The following is a 17,243-nucleotide window of genomic DNA, read 5'->3' as shown; positions in this document are numbered from 1 at the left end:
ACTGTTTTTTTTTGTTTGTTTTTTAATTGTAGGTAAAGCAGATTGTGTAGTACAGGGACCATGCTGCCACAGGTTCAATTAATAAATTATTAAATTGCATTTTTAAGAAATATTGTGAATATTTTAGTATTTTATTCTATTTTATGTAAGAACACAAACAGTAAGGAGATCGGAATTCTCTACCATTTACCTAAGGCGTTGCTGATCTCTTCTTCAGCACATTGTATGCAGTCACACTGTAGCAATACATACTGTAGGCCTTCCTCTCTGAACTGTTTTTTGAGAACCTGAGAGATGCATAGGATATATTTATACTGATTTGTTACATTTGAGTTTCATTTAAAAATATTGAGCGAATCAGTTAGTGTAAAACGTTTTACACTACATTTTACTTTGTACAACAAAAAATAAGTGGACAAATGAACCTTTACATTTTATTTTTATTAAGATATTATGTGCAGCAGCGCTATCATATTTTTGTCTTCTGTTGTGAACGATTTACATCAAATAAATAATTTCCATAACATATAGTCCACTGAAGTAAAATATTAGATATCATCAATACCGAGAGCAGCATTTCGAGGTTCAGGAAAAAAAAGGGGCAAGTACCATAGATTTGTGTTTTAATCCACCAGTTAAAAATGCAAGTAAAAAGTTTTTTTTTTATTGTTTTTCAGTGCCAACCACATCACTTTAGAATCAGTAAAAGATGTTCTGTACTTTACTTGCATGTGTTGCCACCACTCTTTCAGCACTATGTGTAATATCTTTCCTCATCCATTGCCAAAACAAGGAAATCATTTTTAAAAATGACATATTGGAACACAATCAAAAATAAAAACATGGTATTTTAAAGAACAATCAAATATAATTGCAGAGAATATACTGTATATACAGTACTTTAATATTGAGGTTATATACTAATCACTGAAATGCAAACACCATTTACTGCAAAATTCAGCATGGAATGTACATGGCAGTTGGCCAGAATTAAAAATTAAAAGTGAATATTAGACAAGAACTGGGAGAAGAATTGGACGTGAAATGTAATTTAGGTTAATCAATATTACATAATATGAAATGAAGATCCAGAACCCGAATCTGAACAAGAGCAATAGACTGTAGAGTGTCATGGGGAGCTGGGGGGAACAGCAGGCCTGCAGAGTGTCTGTAAAGAGCACAGGCAGCACACAGTTAATCTCCACTGACAGACAGACTGAAGCACAGGGCTGCAGCCAGGGTGTGTAAGCAGTGATAGTGAAAATTGGCTCATCATTTTGAACAATTATTATCATTATTTATAGTATTAGTAGTAATTTTGGTGGTCTAGCTTTATGGGAAAGAATATAATGGTTTTTGGTTGGAAATTTCTATTACCTGTACTAAATATGGTCAATTATCAACTGGAGACTAAATATAATGATTTCTGTGCTAGGTTTGCTCAGACCACATTGTAGGATTTATGAGTAATATATTATGGATTAGTATTTTTTGCAGCTGCTAAAAAAAACTTCAAAGTACATGCTCTTTTAGAAAATCTTTCTTCATAATAGACTAGGATATGAGTTTATATGTTTTAATCCCAAAATGATGTGACACATGAAACGCTGTGTAGAAAAACAGTTTTACTTCTGTGATAGCATTTAAACATTAGTAATCATCTGATAGCATTTAAACATTAAACATCTGTAATCATAATGTTTTTCTGTGTCATACAGTGTGTGTACTATTTGATCTTTTAAAGTCACTTTGGCATTCTGCCCATCATGTGTTTTTTGTATTCAATTCAGGATTTAGTACAATAACGTAGCATTTTGGTGCAAATATACAGAAAAGTAAACTGGAGCTAGAAGCCAAAATAGCAAATATTTCCACAGACACTGTGAATTTCCCAGAAGAGCTAATATGACAGACAGCACAGAATCTGAGCATGCTGAATGTACACATAAACACCTTGCCCACTTATTGTGACTTTAAGGGCATTTGGCCCATTATGTGTTTCCTTGTGTTTAATTCACGCTTTAGTAAAACAATGTAACATTTAGGTGCAAATATACAGAACAGTAAACCAAAATTAGAAGCCAAAATAGCAAATATTTCCACAGCTACCGTATACTTTCCAGGAGAGCTGATATAAGCTGGGATAAAGGTGATCCAGACAGCACAGAATATGAGCATGCTGAATGTAATGAATTTGGCTTCATTGAAGTTATCAGGCAGTTTCCGAGCCAGGAAAGCGAGCACAAAGCACATGGCAGAGAGGAATCCTATATACCCTAACACAGCCCAGAATGCACCTGCAGATCCAAGGTCACACTCCAGAATAATTCTGTCTTTATAATATTTCATATTTTGCTTTGGAAAAGGAGGAGAAAGAATCAGCCATACAGTGCATATTAAAGCCTGGAGAAGTGTAAAAGAAAGAACACTTAACCGCTGCTGTTTGAGTCCAAACCATTTCATAATGTTACTGCCTGGCAGTGTAGCCCTAAAGGCCATTAACACCACTATTGTTTTCCCCAGAACACAAGAGATGCACAGGACAAATGTGATCCCAAATGCTGTGTGGCGCAACATACAGGACCAGTCAGAGGGCTGGCCAATGAAAGTAAGTGAACAGAGGAAACACAGAGTCAATGAAAAGAGCAGAAGGAAACTCATTTCAGAGTTATTGGCTTTGACAATGGGAGTGTCTTTATATTTAAAGAAGATCAAAGCAATGACTAAGGTTAAACAAGTCCCAACCAAAGAAAATATACTGAGTAGTATTCCCATGATTTCTCCAAAGGATAGGAATTCAATTGGTTTAAGTACACATTTGTCTCTTCTCTCATTAGACCAGTATTTGGAAGGACACTGGATACATTCATTAGAATCTGCAAGTAAAACACAAAGATGCATAAGATATTTTTATACTGATTTGTTGCTTTTGAATTCAATTACAAATATTTTAAATAAAGCAATTAGTTTAGTACAGGAAGCATAGAGCCATATATTCAATGAATGAATTATGCATTTTAATTTGTTTAACATATTAAATGTCCTGAAGAAGGCTCCCCGGCCGAAACATTGTTTTCTTTCTTCTTTTTTTAAGCATGGAATAAACATATTACTTGTTCCTTTGCAGCCTACGCATGCTGATGCAGCTACCCACCTGAACTACATATTGCTAATATATTGGTATTTAGTTCTATTTGATGTCATTGAAACTAAGAACACAGGAGCTGATGAGGCAGTCCTGGAATCTTTCCCTTTTACCTGTAGTGTTGCTGATCTCTCCTTCAGCACATCGTATGCAGTCATAGCAACACACAGGCCTTCCTCTCTGAGCTGCCTTTCGAGTGCCTGGGAGACAGCTCTCACTGCACACTGACTCAGGCTTCTGCAAAGTAAAGAGCAGAATAGTATCAACTCAAAAATCAATGGAATGAATTACTTTATTTCAAAATCAGATGAACCAAAATAGAGAAATTAAGATTTTGTCAGAACATATAATGTAAATAGTTGTATTATAGGACAGAGTAGATACAACTGATTTGCTGCATTCTTTCCCTCTTTTGTCCTCATTGTGTCACATTAAACTCCAATTGGCTTCCTATGTCTAGCATAAGTCCACAACTGATTATTTTCACTGCTTACCTGCTCTTGACCACCAGCCCAAATGATGTGAACGTCATCCATGACGAACCGGCGATCTGCTGCCAACGAACTGTCATAGCGTCCAACAGTCACAAACTGGATAGTGCTCTCGTTAACAAGCTGCCAGTTCACTAATTCATATCTCGCAACTGGATCTCCATTGTCATCAAAAGCAACATTTTCTCCGATTTTGGTTGTAAAATTTACAGTTTTCAGGTTTTCAAGCACCTGCAAAAATGTATATTTTTATATGATCACAAAATGAAATCTCCGAAAATATATACACATTACTGCATTAGGAAGAGTGAGCATTACTTTACCTGCCATGGTTCAATGTATGTTGTTTTTGCACAAGTGAAATTAGCAAATATGTCTTCCTCTTTCTTACATTTAAGCAGATTGTGAAGGGAGTATGCAATAGCATATACTGCTTTATATACATTATTGTAATTTCTCATCCCTGATTCATCTGCGTACCCATTTTTTAATACACTTAAGTGTTCAGTCTCTGTGCAAGATAGTCTGTCTGTCGTTGCTTCTTCATTCAGAGAACAGTTGAAAACAGTTTCCCAAAACTCATTTAAAAGAGTGTTACCTGGAAAATGATTAGGGTGAACATCTAATAAAAACTCACTTAGCCCTTCTATTTTGGTTTTAATGACAGCAAATCCAATGGATCCACTCAGAAGCTTATAACCTTCTGCAGTGGCAATATTACTGGCAGTAATCCAGGCTTCACTGCCAATCCATTGGTGACCAGTTACATTCTGAAGGGATAATTCTTTTAACAAAACAGTTATGTCTCCTTGATCTAGGAAGGCTACAATAACTTTTGCTGTGCTCTTCTTTATAACATCTATGGTCTTAAGAAATTTCTCTCGGGGATAGGTATCATAAATGGCCTCTGAGTATTCAATACAAATCCCCTCTTTCTGAGCAGCCTGTACAAATGTAGCCATCCCATTATTGCCATAATCATTGTCACTTCTAATGGCTCCAACCCAGGTCCATCCAAAGTGCTTCACAAGCTGAGCCAGGGCTCTGCTCTGATAATAGTCACTGGGGATGGTTCTGAAGAATGAAGGGAATCTCCTTCTATTGCTCAGACATGCACAGGTAGCAAAATGACTGATCTGTAAAAGTTCAAAAATAGAACATGATTTCTGAAAAGATTCCATTAATGACTCAAATAACACAGTTAAAATGTTGTTTACTGTTGTACATTGAGCATTAAATTGATTTTATTTTACAGAATCTAAAATTAATTTTAAGATATTTTTCACCTTTTAAAATGCCTACTTTGATATTGGAAATTGATTTTGATATTGCTATTACAAAAAAAATTAAAGTGAAGGAGACGTTTTCAAAATTTCTCACCACAGGTATATGAAAAGCTGCAAAAACTTCTGAGATTGCAATGCTTGTTGATGATGTAGACTCTCCTATTATAGCTTGAACTGCAGCTGGTCTGGAGCAGGAGGTGTCAGAAGATTCCTCATATCCGTTCATCAGAGCCATAGCTGCTCTTACAGAAGAAGGTGAGGAGTCACAAGAATCAAAAATCCTATATCCCAGAGACACACCGGGAAGAAGATCCGTTCTGTTGTTGATTTCCTCAATGGCAAAGATCATTGTTTGTGCTGACTGAAATTCTCCCAAGTTTATCCTAGGACAAAATCATATTGAGCTTTGTTACAGTTTATTTTAATGCACGTTAATTATAATAATATGAAACAGCATGTACTGTTTAAAAAGCAAACTACATTCTTTGTTTTTCTGACTTTGTTAAAAGGGATATAATCCTATGGGGAGGGTTATTTAAAAGTGCATTATACTATGAAAAATAAGCTATTATTATTATTTAAAGGCTATCGTCTTTATCAAAGCAATGTAAAGATATTTTCTAACAGAACATTAGCTAACCTTTTGCATGCTCGACGCTCTGGTTTGGTTTTAAAGTTGAGTTCTGTCTCCTCAGTCTTGCTGTGGATTGCAAACACTCCGCCAATCACAATATCTCCGTCTTTAAAGAAGTCTGGAAAAACACTTGTACCTTGAAGTCTACAAATATTCTGTTTCTCTGATGTCAAAACGCCAACAACCATCATCACTACCGCTGCTCTTAGTGGCATCCTAGACGTCATGAGGACAGCAGCTGATTAGTGATAGATTACCAGAACACACTGCTTTTATATTGCTCAACAGCTCTCAAGGGTGGTGAGAAACTGAGTGAGGTTCAGACGCTGTTAAGCAGAATTCTCAAAGATTTGATGCTTTAATTTGCTCCAAGATACAAAACATGTAAAATGGTGGTTTAATTTATTTGTGTCATGTCTACTATAAAGGGCTCCATATTAGACTTAATAGGGACCTTAGAGATTATGTGAGGAATGTGGGTGTGTGGTTAAGATACTGTATGTGAAGCAGCACTTTAATATTAGCAGAGTTTGTAACCACACTGACCTGTGTCACAGCTCCATTCATTTACAAAGCTAGTAACACTTACTGTATGTCTACAACTAAGAGTTTTAGCACATCTAAATCTGTTATTAATAAGTATTTATTATTTACTGGTTTCTTTAATTCATTTACCTTTAGCAGTTACATACTGCATGCATTGCATTTCTCCTAAAGACATTGTGTTTCTGTGGTAGGAAAATTGTGTTCCACTTCTTTTCTAATAGTTTTATTAATTCGTATTCAGAAAAATAATATGCTTAAAAAATTATAACATTACAGATTTTCTGTCTCTTGCAGTACTCTGTATTAAATTCATAAAGACATAAGTCAGTTGCAGCAGAGTTGCAACAAAAGCAACTCAAATGTGTGGCTCGCCCTGAGTGCTGCCCCATACTTCAGCTGCCCTTATCTATGCCATTTGACCAACTATAACTTGAGGCAGCCTACATTGCCCAGAACCCAAGGCCTCATCTTAATGTTCCCCTTCTCTGCATTGCTTTCCACGGGCTGTCTAAGTGTTTACATTTCTGACCCTTTTTCTCTTTCTTTCTAGGGCCACCTTCCGAAATCCCAGCAGATCCTTCTTTTTTCCAGGATGCCAAACCTCTGGGCTCCTTCTGGGAGCTGTGACCGGGACTGTTCTGTCTGGCCGCATCTGGGGAAAGCAGAAAGTTTGGGGATGGGTCAAGATTCCAGGGCCCAATCTCTGCAGATGCCTCTATTAGTCTGGTCTATCAGGAGTTGTGTTTGGCCTGAGTCACCTTTCAGCGTCCTAGCAAAGCCTTATTGATCCCGGACTCAAGTTGTCTCGGGCTCCATCTGGGAGCTCTCCTCATGGCTGTTCTGTCCTGGGGATTCCAGCTGTAGCCGGGGGAGGGGTACATTGGGGACCCGTAAACAGCAGACAGATCCACTGGATTTGGTCCAAAGGGCCCCTGGGTATCCAGCGGCAACCACGTCCGGGCACTTCCGTCAGAGGGATGCCTCCCTGGAAACTGAGTTGACAGCACACACCTGGTCTGGTCTCGGGAGGAGACCCCCATTAAGGGCATGCGCCTTGAATTAGCTGGCTCCTGGGCCCCCTGACTGGACCACTGTGCTCCGAGTTTCCTGCCCAGCCTGAAGGCCAGACCCTCTACACTGGGAAGCTCAATGGCTGTTTTTTTACACCTTGTTTTTCCTTTGTTGTCCAATTTCAGCCAGTATCCACTTAATCAATTTCCAAGCCTTTCACTCTCCTTCCAGTCTGTGGAGCCCAATCCCGAGCTAGTTGGCTCTCTTTGGGCATCTCCACCCCTCTCCAATGCCCTGCACTTGGGTTCTGACCAATCACACCGCTGGCTGTACCTTGTGTCTCATGCATAACTATGAACATAACGGTGTTTCCTTCAATTCACTAGAGGTGTATTTACGTGGTTTCCAAGATGTGCAATATGTTCATCTCACTAAGTGGCGAAACTTTTTGCATTGTTATTGAGCTCTTCTCTCTGTTATTGAGATGAATTCCTGTCCACCTGGCTTCCAAGGGCTGCTGTGTGCATCTGGGAGTGTAGTGGCAGAGCGAGCCAATCCAAGTCAGACCACACCCACGTAATGTCAAAATGTAATCTAGTTTTTCATTCTAAAAGTAATTCTCAAAACATTGAATTAAAATACAGTGAAATAATAATGAAAATTCTATTATCAGAAAATGAAAACAGAGAATTTAAAACTGTACTGTATTTGGGAGTTATATTGTTATGATGTGGCTTAAGCCTGCTGGACAGGCTGAGGAATCGAAGTGCTTGATCCCAGTGAATCCAAGAGGAAAAACAGGAGACTTGAGACTTGATGCAACTAAAAGGACAGAGCAGGACTGGGTAGCTGTGTGGCCAAGCAAGGCTCGAGAGTTGGGGTTCGGCATGATGTCACTAGTCTGGTATAATTCTGAGCTGAACTGGGGGCGGGTGACAGGTGGGGAGATGGTTTGTAGCACATTTTGGAATCTAGACAAGCAGACATGCTGAATCAGACTAGTAACCCTTCTCTTAGGTGAGTAGTATGAGCTATGGGCATTACTATGGTGGAGAAGGAAGCTCAATGACAGAGCACTGGACTGGAGGCAGGTCAGGTTTTAAACACTACCTATGGGACTATGGGATGACTACCCGTTAACTGCTGGCAGGTAATTGGGACAACCCGCCTGCATGAATCCTCATGGCACCGGGAGATGTCCGACTCCCCTTGCAAATGCAGACAGTTATCATGAAAACTGAGGGCAGTGAGCTCTGGCTTGCCCGGACATAACAAATGTACAGGTATTTCAAGTATAAAACAAGGACATGTAATGGATGATATTTCAACAATTAGTTTGAAGGCACATACAAAAAATGCTATAATATTTCATATTTATTCACGATTATTAGTGTTATGATGAGTTTGATTCACTTTCATCATACCAAAGAAGAAAACCACAGAACCAACCAAAGCAGCAAATTACGCCTATTAATTACAGACACATGCACCCGCAACCTAATCAGCACTCTGAGGAGAAAAGCATAAAGACACTGTGTCTTCAGTAACAGGCTTTTACAATTCTAATATGCAGGAACCTTGATGTTTTTAAAGCTTTAGTCATTTCTAAAGATTCAATTTATACTGAAAAACAATTAAGTACACACATAATGATTGAGCATTAAATTTAACAGTATATCCAGATAAAGGCACGAGGAGATTTAACATTCTTCTCCTATACAGTTCACCTATAGTACTTATAGTGATTTTGAGGGCATTTGACCCAGTAAATGTTTCCTTGTGTTTAATTCACGCTTCAGTAAAATAATGTAACATTTGGGTGCAAATATACAGAACAGTAAACCAAAATTAGAAGCCAAAATAGCAAATATTTCCACAGCTACTGTGAACTTCCCAGGGGAGCTGATATAAGCTGGGATAAAGGTGATCCAGACAGCACAGAATATGAGCATGCTGAATGTAATGAATTTGGCTTCATTGAAGTTATCAGGTAGCCTCCGAGCCAGGAAAGCGAGCACAAAGCACATGGCAGAGAGGAATCCTATATACCCTAACTCAGCCCAGAATGCACCTGCAGATCCCAGGTCACACTCCAGAATGATTCTGTCTTTATAATATATCATATTTTGCTTTGGAAAAGGAGGAGAAAGAGTCAGCCATATAGTGCATATTAAAGCCTGGAGAAGTGTAAAAGAAAGAACACTTAACCGCTGCTGTTTGGGCCCAAACCATTTCATAATGTTGCTGCCAGGTTGTGTAGCCCTAAAGGCCATTAACACCACTATTGTTTTCCCCAGAACACAAGAGATGCACAGGACAAATGTGATCCCAAATGCTGTGTGGCGCAACATACAGGACCAGTCAGAGGGCTGGCCAATAAAAGTAAGTGAACAGAGGAAACACAGTGTCAATGAAAAGAGCAGAAGGAAACTCAGTTCAGAGTTATTGGCTTTAACAATGGGAGTATCTTTGTATTTAAAGAAGATCAAAGCGATGCCTATGGTTAAACAAGTCCCGACCAAAGAAAATATACTGAGCACTATTCCCATGATTTCTCCAAAAGACAGGAATTCAGTTGGTTTAAGCACACATTTGTCTCTTCTCTCATTTGACCAGTATTTGGAAGGACACTGGATACATTCATTAGAATCTGCAAATAAAACACAAAGATGCATAAGATATTTTTATTGTGATTTGTGGCTTTTGAGTTTCATTTTTAAGCATTTTTTTTTACGTAAAGCATAGAGCTTAATATTTAGTGATGAATTATGTAATTGAGGTTTTGGACTTGTTGCAAAATATATTAGCATTACATTCTATTAATAACTGGTTCAATGACACCACCAACTATGTGATAATTAGTCCTGGATTTAGTGTCTCCCATTTACCTGTGGTGTTGCTGATCTCTCCTTCAGCACATCGTATGCAGTCATAGCAACACACAGGCTTTCCTCTCTGAACTGCCTTTCGAGTGCCTGGAGGACAGCTCTCACTACACACTGACGCGGGCTTCTGCAATGTAAAGAGCAGAACAGTTTCAGCTCAAAATTTAAAAGGAATTTATCACTTTATTTCAAATTCAGAAGAACCAAAATAAGGAAGTTAAATTTGTCAAACTTACCTGTTCTTGACTACCAGCCCAAACGATGTGAACGTCATCCATGACGAACCGGCGATCTGCTGCCAACGAACTGTCATAGTGTCCAACAGTCACAAACTGGATGGTGCTCTTGTTAACAAGCTGCCAGTTCACTAATTCATATCTCGCAACTGGGTCTCCATTGTCATCAAAAGCAACACTTTCTCCAATTTTGGTTGTAAAATTTACGGTTTTCAGGTTTTCAAGCACCTGTATAAAATGTTTGCAATATCACAACCATGAAATTTCAGAATGGAATATAATATTTGACAAATTACAACATTATGAAGAGTGAGCATTACTTTACCTGCCATGGCTCAATGTATGTTGTTTTTGTACAAGTGAAATTGACAAAATTGTCTTCTTTTTTCTTACATTTAAGCAGATTGTGAAGGGAATATGCAACAGCATATACTGCTTTATATACATTATTGAAATTTCTCATCCCTGATTCATCTGCATACCCATTTTTTAATACACTTAAATGTTCATTCCCTGTGCAAGACAGTCTGTCTGTCGTAGTTTCTTCATTCAGAGAACAGTTAAATACAGTTTCCCAAAACTCATTTAAAAGGGTGTTACCTAGAAAATGAGAAGGATGAACATCTAATAAAAACTTGCTTAGCCCTTCTATTTTGGTTTTAATGACAGCAAATCCAATGGATCCACTCAGAAGCTTATAACCTTCTGCAGTGGCAACATTACTGGCAGTAATCCAGGCTTCACTGCCAATCCATTGGTGACCAGTTACATTCTGAAGGGATAACTCTTTTAACAAAACAGTTATGTCCCCTTGATCTAGGAAGGCTACAATAACTTTAGCAGTGCTCTTCTTTATGACATCTATGGTCTTAAGAAATTTCTCTCGGGGATAGGTATCATAGATGGCTTCAGAGTATGCAATACAGATGCCCTCTTTCTGAGCAGCCTGTACAAATGTAGCCATCCCATTATTGCCATAATCATTGTCACTTCTAATAATCCCAACCCAGGTCCATCCAAAGTGCTTCACAAGCTGAGCCAGGGCTGTGCTCTGATAATAGTCACTGGGGATGGTTCTGAAGAATGAAGGGAATCTCCTTCGATTGCTCAGACATGCACAGGTAGCAAAGTGACTGATCTGTAAAAATTTAAAAGAGGACTCTTATAATTATACAGAATTTTTAAAGATAATATATTTTGAACGTAGTTCATTACATTCCCAGGATAAACGAGAGTATTCTATGCAGAATCAGATTAAACATTGTTATTACACATTGTTAATTTTATATCACAGAATCTTTATTATTATTATTATTATTATTATTATTATTATTATTGTTGTTGTTGTTGTTGTTGTTGTTGTTGTTGTTGTTGTTGTTATTGTTACAATTGCATCAAACAATTACTTTTTTATGTTTTTAAAGATTGCAACATTGATATTGGAAATGGATTGTAAATGCTATGGTTACATAAATTAATGATAATAAATATTTTCTTACCACAGGTATATTAAAAGCTGAAACAACATCTGACATTGCAATGCTTGTTGATGAGGCAGACTCTCCTATTATAGCTTGAACTGCAGCTGGTCTGGAGCAGGAGGTGTCAGTGAGAATTTCCTCATTTCCATTCATCAAAGTCAAGGCTGCTCTTACAGCAGAAGGTGAGGAGTCACAAGAATCAAAAATTTTGTATCCCAAAGATACACCAGGAAGAAGATCTGTTCTGTTATTTATTTCTTCGATGGCAAATATCATTGTCTGTGCCGACTGAAATTCTCCCAGGTTTAAACTAGGAAAAAATCATGATGAGCAGTATTGACATAGTTACGTGTAATACACATATGATTCAATTAGCACCCATAAAACAAGATTAAATATATGCCAAGTGTATTACCAATAATAAGATATTTTTCATTGTTTATTGTAAATGCTAATATGTCTGTACAAAAGTAATTCAAATATATTTTCTAACAAACCTTTAGCTAACCTTGTGCATGATCCACACTCTGGTTTGGTTTTAAACTTGAGTTCTTCCTCCTCTGCCTTGTTGTGGATTGCAAACACTCCCCCAATCATGATATGTCCTTCATTAAATAAATCTGGAAAAACATATCTACCTTGAAGTCTGCAAATAGACTGTTTCTCTGATGTCAAAACAATAACAACCATCATCACTACTGCTGCTCTTAGTGGCATCCTACAAGTCTTGAGGACAGCAGCTGATTAGTGATACAGTACATAGCAGAATATGCTGTTTATATATTATGTAGCAGCTCTCAGGGGTGGAGATATACTGAGTGATGTTCAGACTCAGAATTCTCAAAGGTTTGATTTAATTTGCTCCAAGATAACAAAAATATTATCCAAAGTAGTAATGACAAATTAATTTGCATGAGTCTAGTGTGAAGTGCTCAGACTAGATTTACAAAAGACCTTAGAGATTATGTGAGGGAAGATTGGTAGGTGTTTACATTATGACACTTGTGACACAGCTCCATTCAATTACAAAGCTGGTAGCGCTTATGTCTAAAACCAGCATATTTCAATCTTGTATTATTAAGCTGAAAGCTAGGACAGCTGCTTTCAATTCTGGCGATATGGGTAAATACAAAAAATCCAGATACACCTCAGGAAAGCCATCAAAAGAGCTAAATACAACTACAGAGTAAAACTAGAGTCATATTATCATGGCTGCAACACACGGACCATGTGGAGTGGTATACACACCATTACAGACTACAAAACGCAACCCAGCTATATCGCACAACAGTCTGCCTCTCTTCCTGATGAGCTAAATTCATTCTATCCTCCGTTTGAGGTCGGTGACGCGGATCCAGTCAGGAAGATTCCAGAAATCCAAGACGGAAACCCACTGATCATATCCAGAGCGTGTAAAGTTTTTAAAAAGACCAATCCACGCAAGGCTCCTGACCCTGATGCCATCCCTGGCCGCGTTCTGAAGGCATATGCAGACCAGCTGGCAGATGTCTTCTTGGACATATTCAATCTCTACCAAGCTCAGTCTATAGTTCCTTCCTGCTTTAAGAAAACCGCCATTGTCCCTGTTCCTAAAAATACAGAGTCAGCTGCCTAAATGACTACCGCCCTGTTGCACTCACATCAGTTATCATGAAGTGCTTCGAGCGGTCAGTCAAAGCACACATCACCTCCTCACTGCCTGACACCCTAGACCCACTGCAATTTGCATACCGCCAGAACAGGTCAACTGAAGATGCTATTGCCACTGCCCTCCATACTGCCCTCTCATACCTGGATAAGAAAGGAACATATGTGAGAAAGCTGTTTGTTGATTACAGCTCAGTATTCAATACCATAGTGCCCTCGAAGCTCACCATCAAGCTCCAGGACCTGGGATTGAACACCTCCCTCTGTAATTGGATCCTGGACTTCTTGACGGAACGTCCACAGGTGGTGAGGTAGGGCACCAACATATCCTCTACCCTGACTCCAAACACTGGAGCCCCCCAAGGCTGTGTGCTTAGTCCTGTCCTTAGACTGCAGTGGAGAGGGTCAGCAGCTTTAAGTTCCTGGGAGTTAACATCTCAGAGGATTTAACCTGGACCCACCACACCAACACCGTGGTCAAGACAGCACGGCAGTGCCTGTTCTTTCTCCGCAGGCTAAAGAAGTTCGGCATGCCATCACATATCCAGGCCAACTTCTACAGGTGCACTGTTGAGAGCATCGTGACTGGTTGCATCACTGCCTGGTATGGGAGCTGCTCCGCACGGGATCTCAAAGTATTGCAAAGGGTGGTGAAGCTACCAAGCATCCAGGAGATCTACTCAGCTAGATGTCTGAAGAAGGCCAGGTCCATTCTCAAGGACCCCAGTCATCCCAGTCACAAACTATTTTCCCTCCTACTGTCCGGTAAACGGTACCAAAACATTTGGTCCAAGTCCGACAGACTACGGAACAGCTCCTACCTCCAGGCAATAAGACTGCTAAATAGCCAACCTGTAGCTCCTACGCAAATCACCTGTAATGGCTACATGGACACACAATTCTCACTATATTCAGCATAACTGCACTACATGTATATATTGCATACACCATGGACACATAACAGCTCTACTCACATTGAGTTTTATTCAATTTCAAAAATGTAACCTCAATTTTGTGTTTGTTTGTGTTTTTGTGAATTTTTGTGATTTTTGTGATTCTTGTAATTTTTGTGAGCTTGCAGAAAAAGACATTTCATTGCCAGCAACTACTGCTGCACGCCATATTGTTGTGCATTTGATAAATAAACTTTGATTTGATTTGAAGCATTTATTATTTTCTACTTTTTTATCCATTAATCATTGAAACCTATAATAATAGTACATATGTTTTATATATTTCCTAAAGGCATTGTGTTTCTGTGGTATGATGTGCCACTCCCCTGGTCATAGTTTCATTAATTCATATTTAGAAATATGCCGTGATACGGTTCAACAAAGTGTAACATTACAGATGTATCAGATCTCCCAGTCTCTTACGGTAAACTGCATTAAATTCACACAGAAGCTAAGCAGGTGTGAGCCCGGCCAGTAGCTTGGAAAGCTAAGGTTGCTGCAACAGAGTTGCAACAAAAGCAACTCATTTTTATTTCACTTCGGTAGAGGTGTATGAAGGTGGTTTCAATGACAAATGTGCAATAGTTTGTCTCACTGAGAGGGTGAAACTCTTCACATTGGTTTGAGCTAGTTCACCTTAGCAGATGAATCCCTGTTCAACTGGCTTATAGGGACAGCTGTATGCACCTGGGATTGCTGTGGCAGTGTGTGGCCTTTCACCTCAATCCAAAACTGCTCCTAGTTCATGGGAAAGCCAATCTGTGGATCCCAGAGATTGTCCAGAATTTGAAGAAACAGGGGTTAAAACTCACCTCTTACTTATTAGCTCCCCTTTTGTTTCATTTCTGTAATTCCAGACTTTACAATCAGACCATCACGTGATAAATTAGACTTGATTATCCCCCCGAAGGAAGTACCTGTCACGCCCTCCACACCTAGAGGGCGCTCCTGCTCTGTCCTGTTCCTAGTTTCTCTGTGCTTTACTTGTTTTTCCGGTGTGTCTTGTTGTCTGGGGCTTTATATTTCCATATCTCCCGATCCTCCTGGCTCACCATTGGGTTCAGTTGTCGAGAGGCCCACCTCACCAGGTCACCCCATGTCTGCTACCTGAGGGCTTGTGTCTCGTTCTGACTCCGCCCCATACCTTGAACCCTCGCGTTTGCTCCGTTCCTGCCACTACGCATGGGGTCCTCCCATCTTCCCAGACTCTCTCCACGGCTAGGCCCCGGCTCCCATGACAGAATGCCAAGCGTGCACTGGGCGTTCTCCTGGCCACCCTGGCTTTTCTTCCTTGTCTCCCTTTTCTTCTGTCCTGGCTTTTGTTTTTTTGGCCGCCCTGGCTTTTGGTCCTGGTCTCTCTTGTCCTTTTTCCTGGCTTCTGGTTTCCTGGCCGTCCAGGCTTCCTGTTTTCAGGCCTACCCAGCTTCTGGTTCCCTGTCTCCCTGGTATTGTTCTTGTTGTTGATCCCCCTGTTCCGTCAGGGTTTATTTTTGCGTGTGATTTCTTTTTTATTTTACGTGTTTTGTCCGCCCAGGCTCCCACGCCCGCTGTCTCCCTGTCCCAAGCTCCCACGCCCACTGGTCTCTCTCATCTGGGCTTTCATGCCCCCTGGTCTCCCTATTTTTTGTGAGTCATTTTTATGTGTTGTTTGTTCCCCTGTTCCGCGAGGGCTTATTTTTTGTTGTGCGTGCTTTTTTACTTGTTTTGTCTGTTTTTTTGTGTTTCGCTCCCACCGAACCCTACTCGCCCCCCCCCCCCTACTCAATAAAGGTTTTTACCCCAGAGGAGGGGGAAGCTCTCAGCCATGGACTCCCAGAGGTTTCCTTTCAGTTAAATGGGGTCCCCCCCCCCCGCAGTGCTGTGCAGCTCATTTATTTTTTGGGTGTCAAGTGCCACCCTTGAAGGTGGGGGTAGTGTCAAGCCCTCCACACCTAGAGGGCGCTCCTGCTCTGTCCTGTTCCTAGTTTCCCTGTGCATTACTTGTTCTTCCGGCGTGTCTTGTTGTCTGGGGCTTTATATTTCCGGATCTCCCTATCCTCCTGGCTCGCCATTGGGTTCAGTTGTCGAGAGGCCCACCTCACCAGGTCGCCCCACGTCTGCTATCTGAGGGCTTATGTCTCGTTCTGACTCCGCCCCATACCTAGATCCCTATCCTCCTGGCTAAGGTGAACTAGCTCAAACCAATGTGAAAGAGAAGTGTGTGCAACCTTTTCGAACAGAAATCCAGATAATGTTTGATCCCTCCACAATTGTATGATTTATTCATGATTATTTACTAAACATTATCATCTTTTTAGTTTTATCCTCAGCAGTGTTTTGGATTTATTTTTTCGATGATCACGTTTACTCACTTTTTAAGACAGAAGACTTCATGCACATAAAGTAAGGAAACCGGTTAATGAGCATTAGGTGATAAAGAATAAAGATCCAGAATCCATATCTGAGCCAAAGTAATGCGCTGTAGGCATTCACATGGGAATGTGATGAATGGTTAGCCTGCAGAGTGCCTGTAAAGAGTACAATTGACAATCCGTTAATCTTTTCTCAATCCATTTTGTCAATACTGTTTTTTTATCATTAAATTATTTTGGTGACAGAGGAGCACAGATTTGATAAAGCTTACCTATGGTGAATATGGGGTGACAGAGAGATTAGCACCACAGTCTCACAGGTCTAGTGTCCTAGGTTCAAATCTGTGAATTTGTGGAGTCTGCATGTTCCACATAAAACATGTAGGGTAGTTTTGCTAATAACTGGCAACTCTAAATGACCTCTTTCTGGGGTTGTACTGGGGGATTTCATACTTGTGAGTGTTGCTCCCGGTACAATTAATACTGGTTAGGGACTTTAGAGAAATAGAAATGATCGGATGGGCTTAACGGCCTTCGCTTATCTTTGATCTGCCTGAAAATAGTTCAGCGTAGTGTT

The 17,243-nt window shown here is 39.8% G+C and overlaps 2 protein-coding genes across 2 annotated transcripts; both read right to left on the bottom strand.

Moving 5' to 3' along the window:
* Window positions 1-1,962: 1,962 nt before the first annotated feature.
* LOC148677201 (extracellular calcium-sensing receptor-like) lies at window positions 1,963-5,763 on the bottom strand. Its single transcript, XM_088623132.1, has 7 exons — window positions 5,563-5,763; window positions 5,017-5,305; window positions 4,274-4,772; window positions 3,960-4,234; window positions 3,640-3,867; window positions 3,259-3,382; window positions 1,963-2,876 (listed from the first exon to the last, which is right to left on the bottom strand). Exons 1-7 carry the CDS (start codon window positions 5,745-5,747, stop codon window positions 1,963-1,965), a joined length of 2,514 nt encoding a protein of 837 aa, XP_088479258.1. The 5' UTR covers window positions 5,748-5,763.
* Window positions 5,764-8,468: 2,705 nt separating this feature from the next.
* On the bottom strand, window positions 8,469-12,432 carry LOC148677200 (extracellular calcium-sensing receptor-like). The gene is made up of 6 exons (XM_088619319.1): window positions 12,224-12,432; window positions 11,734-12,025; window positions 10,560-11,372; window positions 10,235-10,462; window positions 10,002-10,125; window positions 8,469-9,763 (listed from the first exon to the last, which is right to left on the bottom strand). Exons 1-6 carry the CDS (start codon window positions 12,430-12,432, stop codon window positions 8,850-8,852), a joined length of 2,580 nt encoding a protein of 859 aa, XP_088475445.1. The 3' UTR covers window positions 8,469-8,849.
* Window positions 12,433-17,243: the final 4,811 nt, after the last annotated feature.

This window comes from Lepisosteus platostomus, chromosome 2, assembly GCF_059453375.1.
Source record: "Lepisosteus platostomus isolate fLepPlt1 chromosome 2, fLepPlt1.hap1, whole genome shotgun sequence".
Classification (NCBI taxonomy): domain Eukaryota; kingdom Metazoa; phylum Chordata; class Actinopteri; order Semionotiformes; family Lepisosteidae; genus Lepisosteus; species Lepisosteus platostomus.
This window is presented reverse-complemented; position numbering and strand designations above follow the sequence as displayed.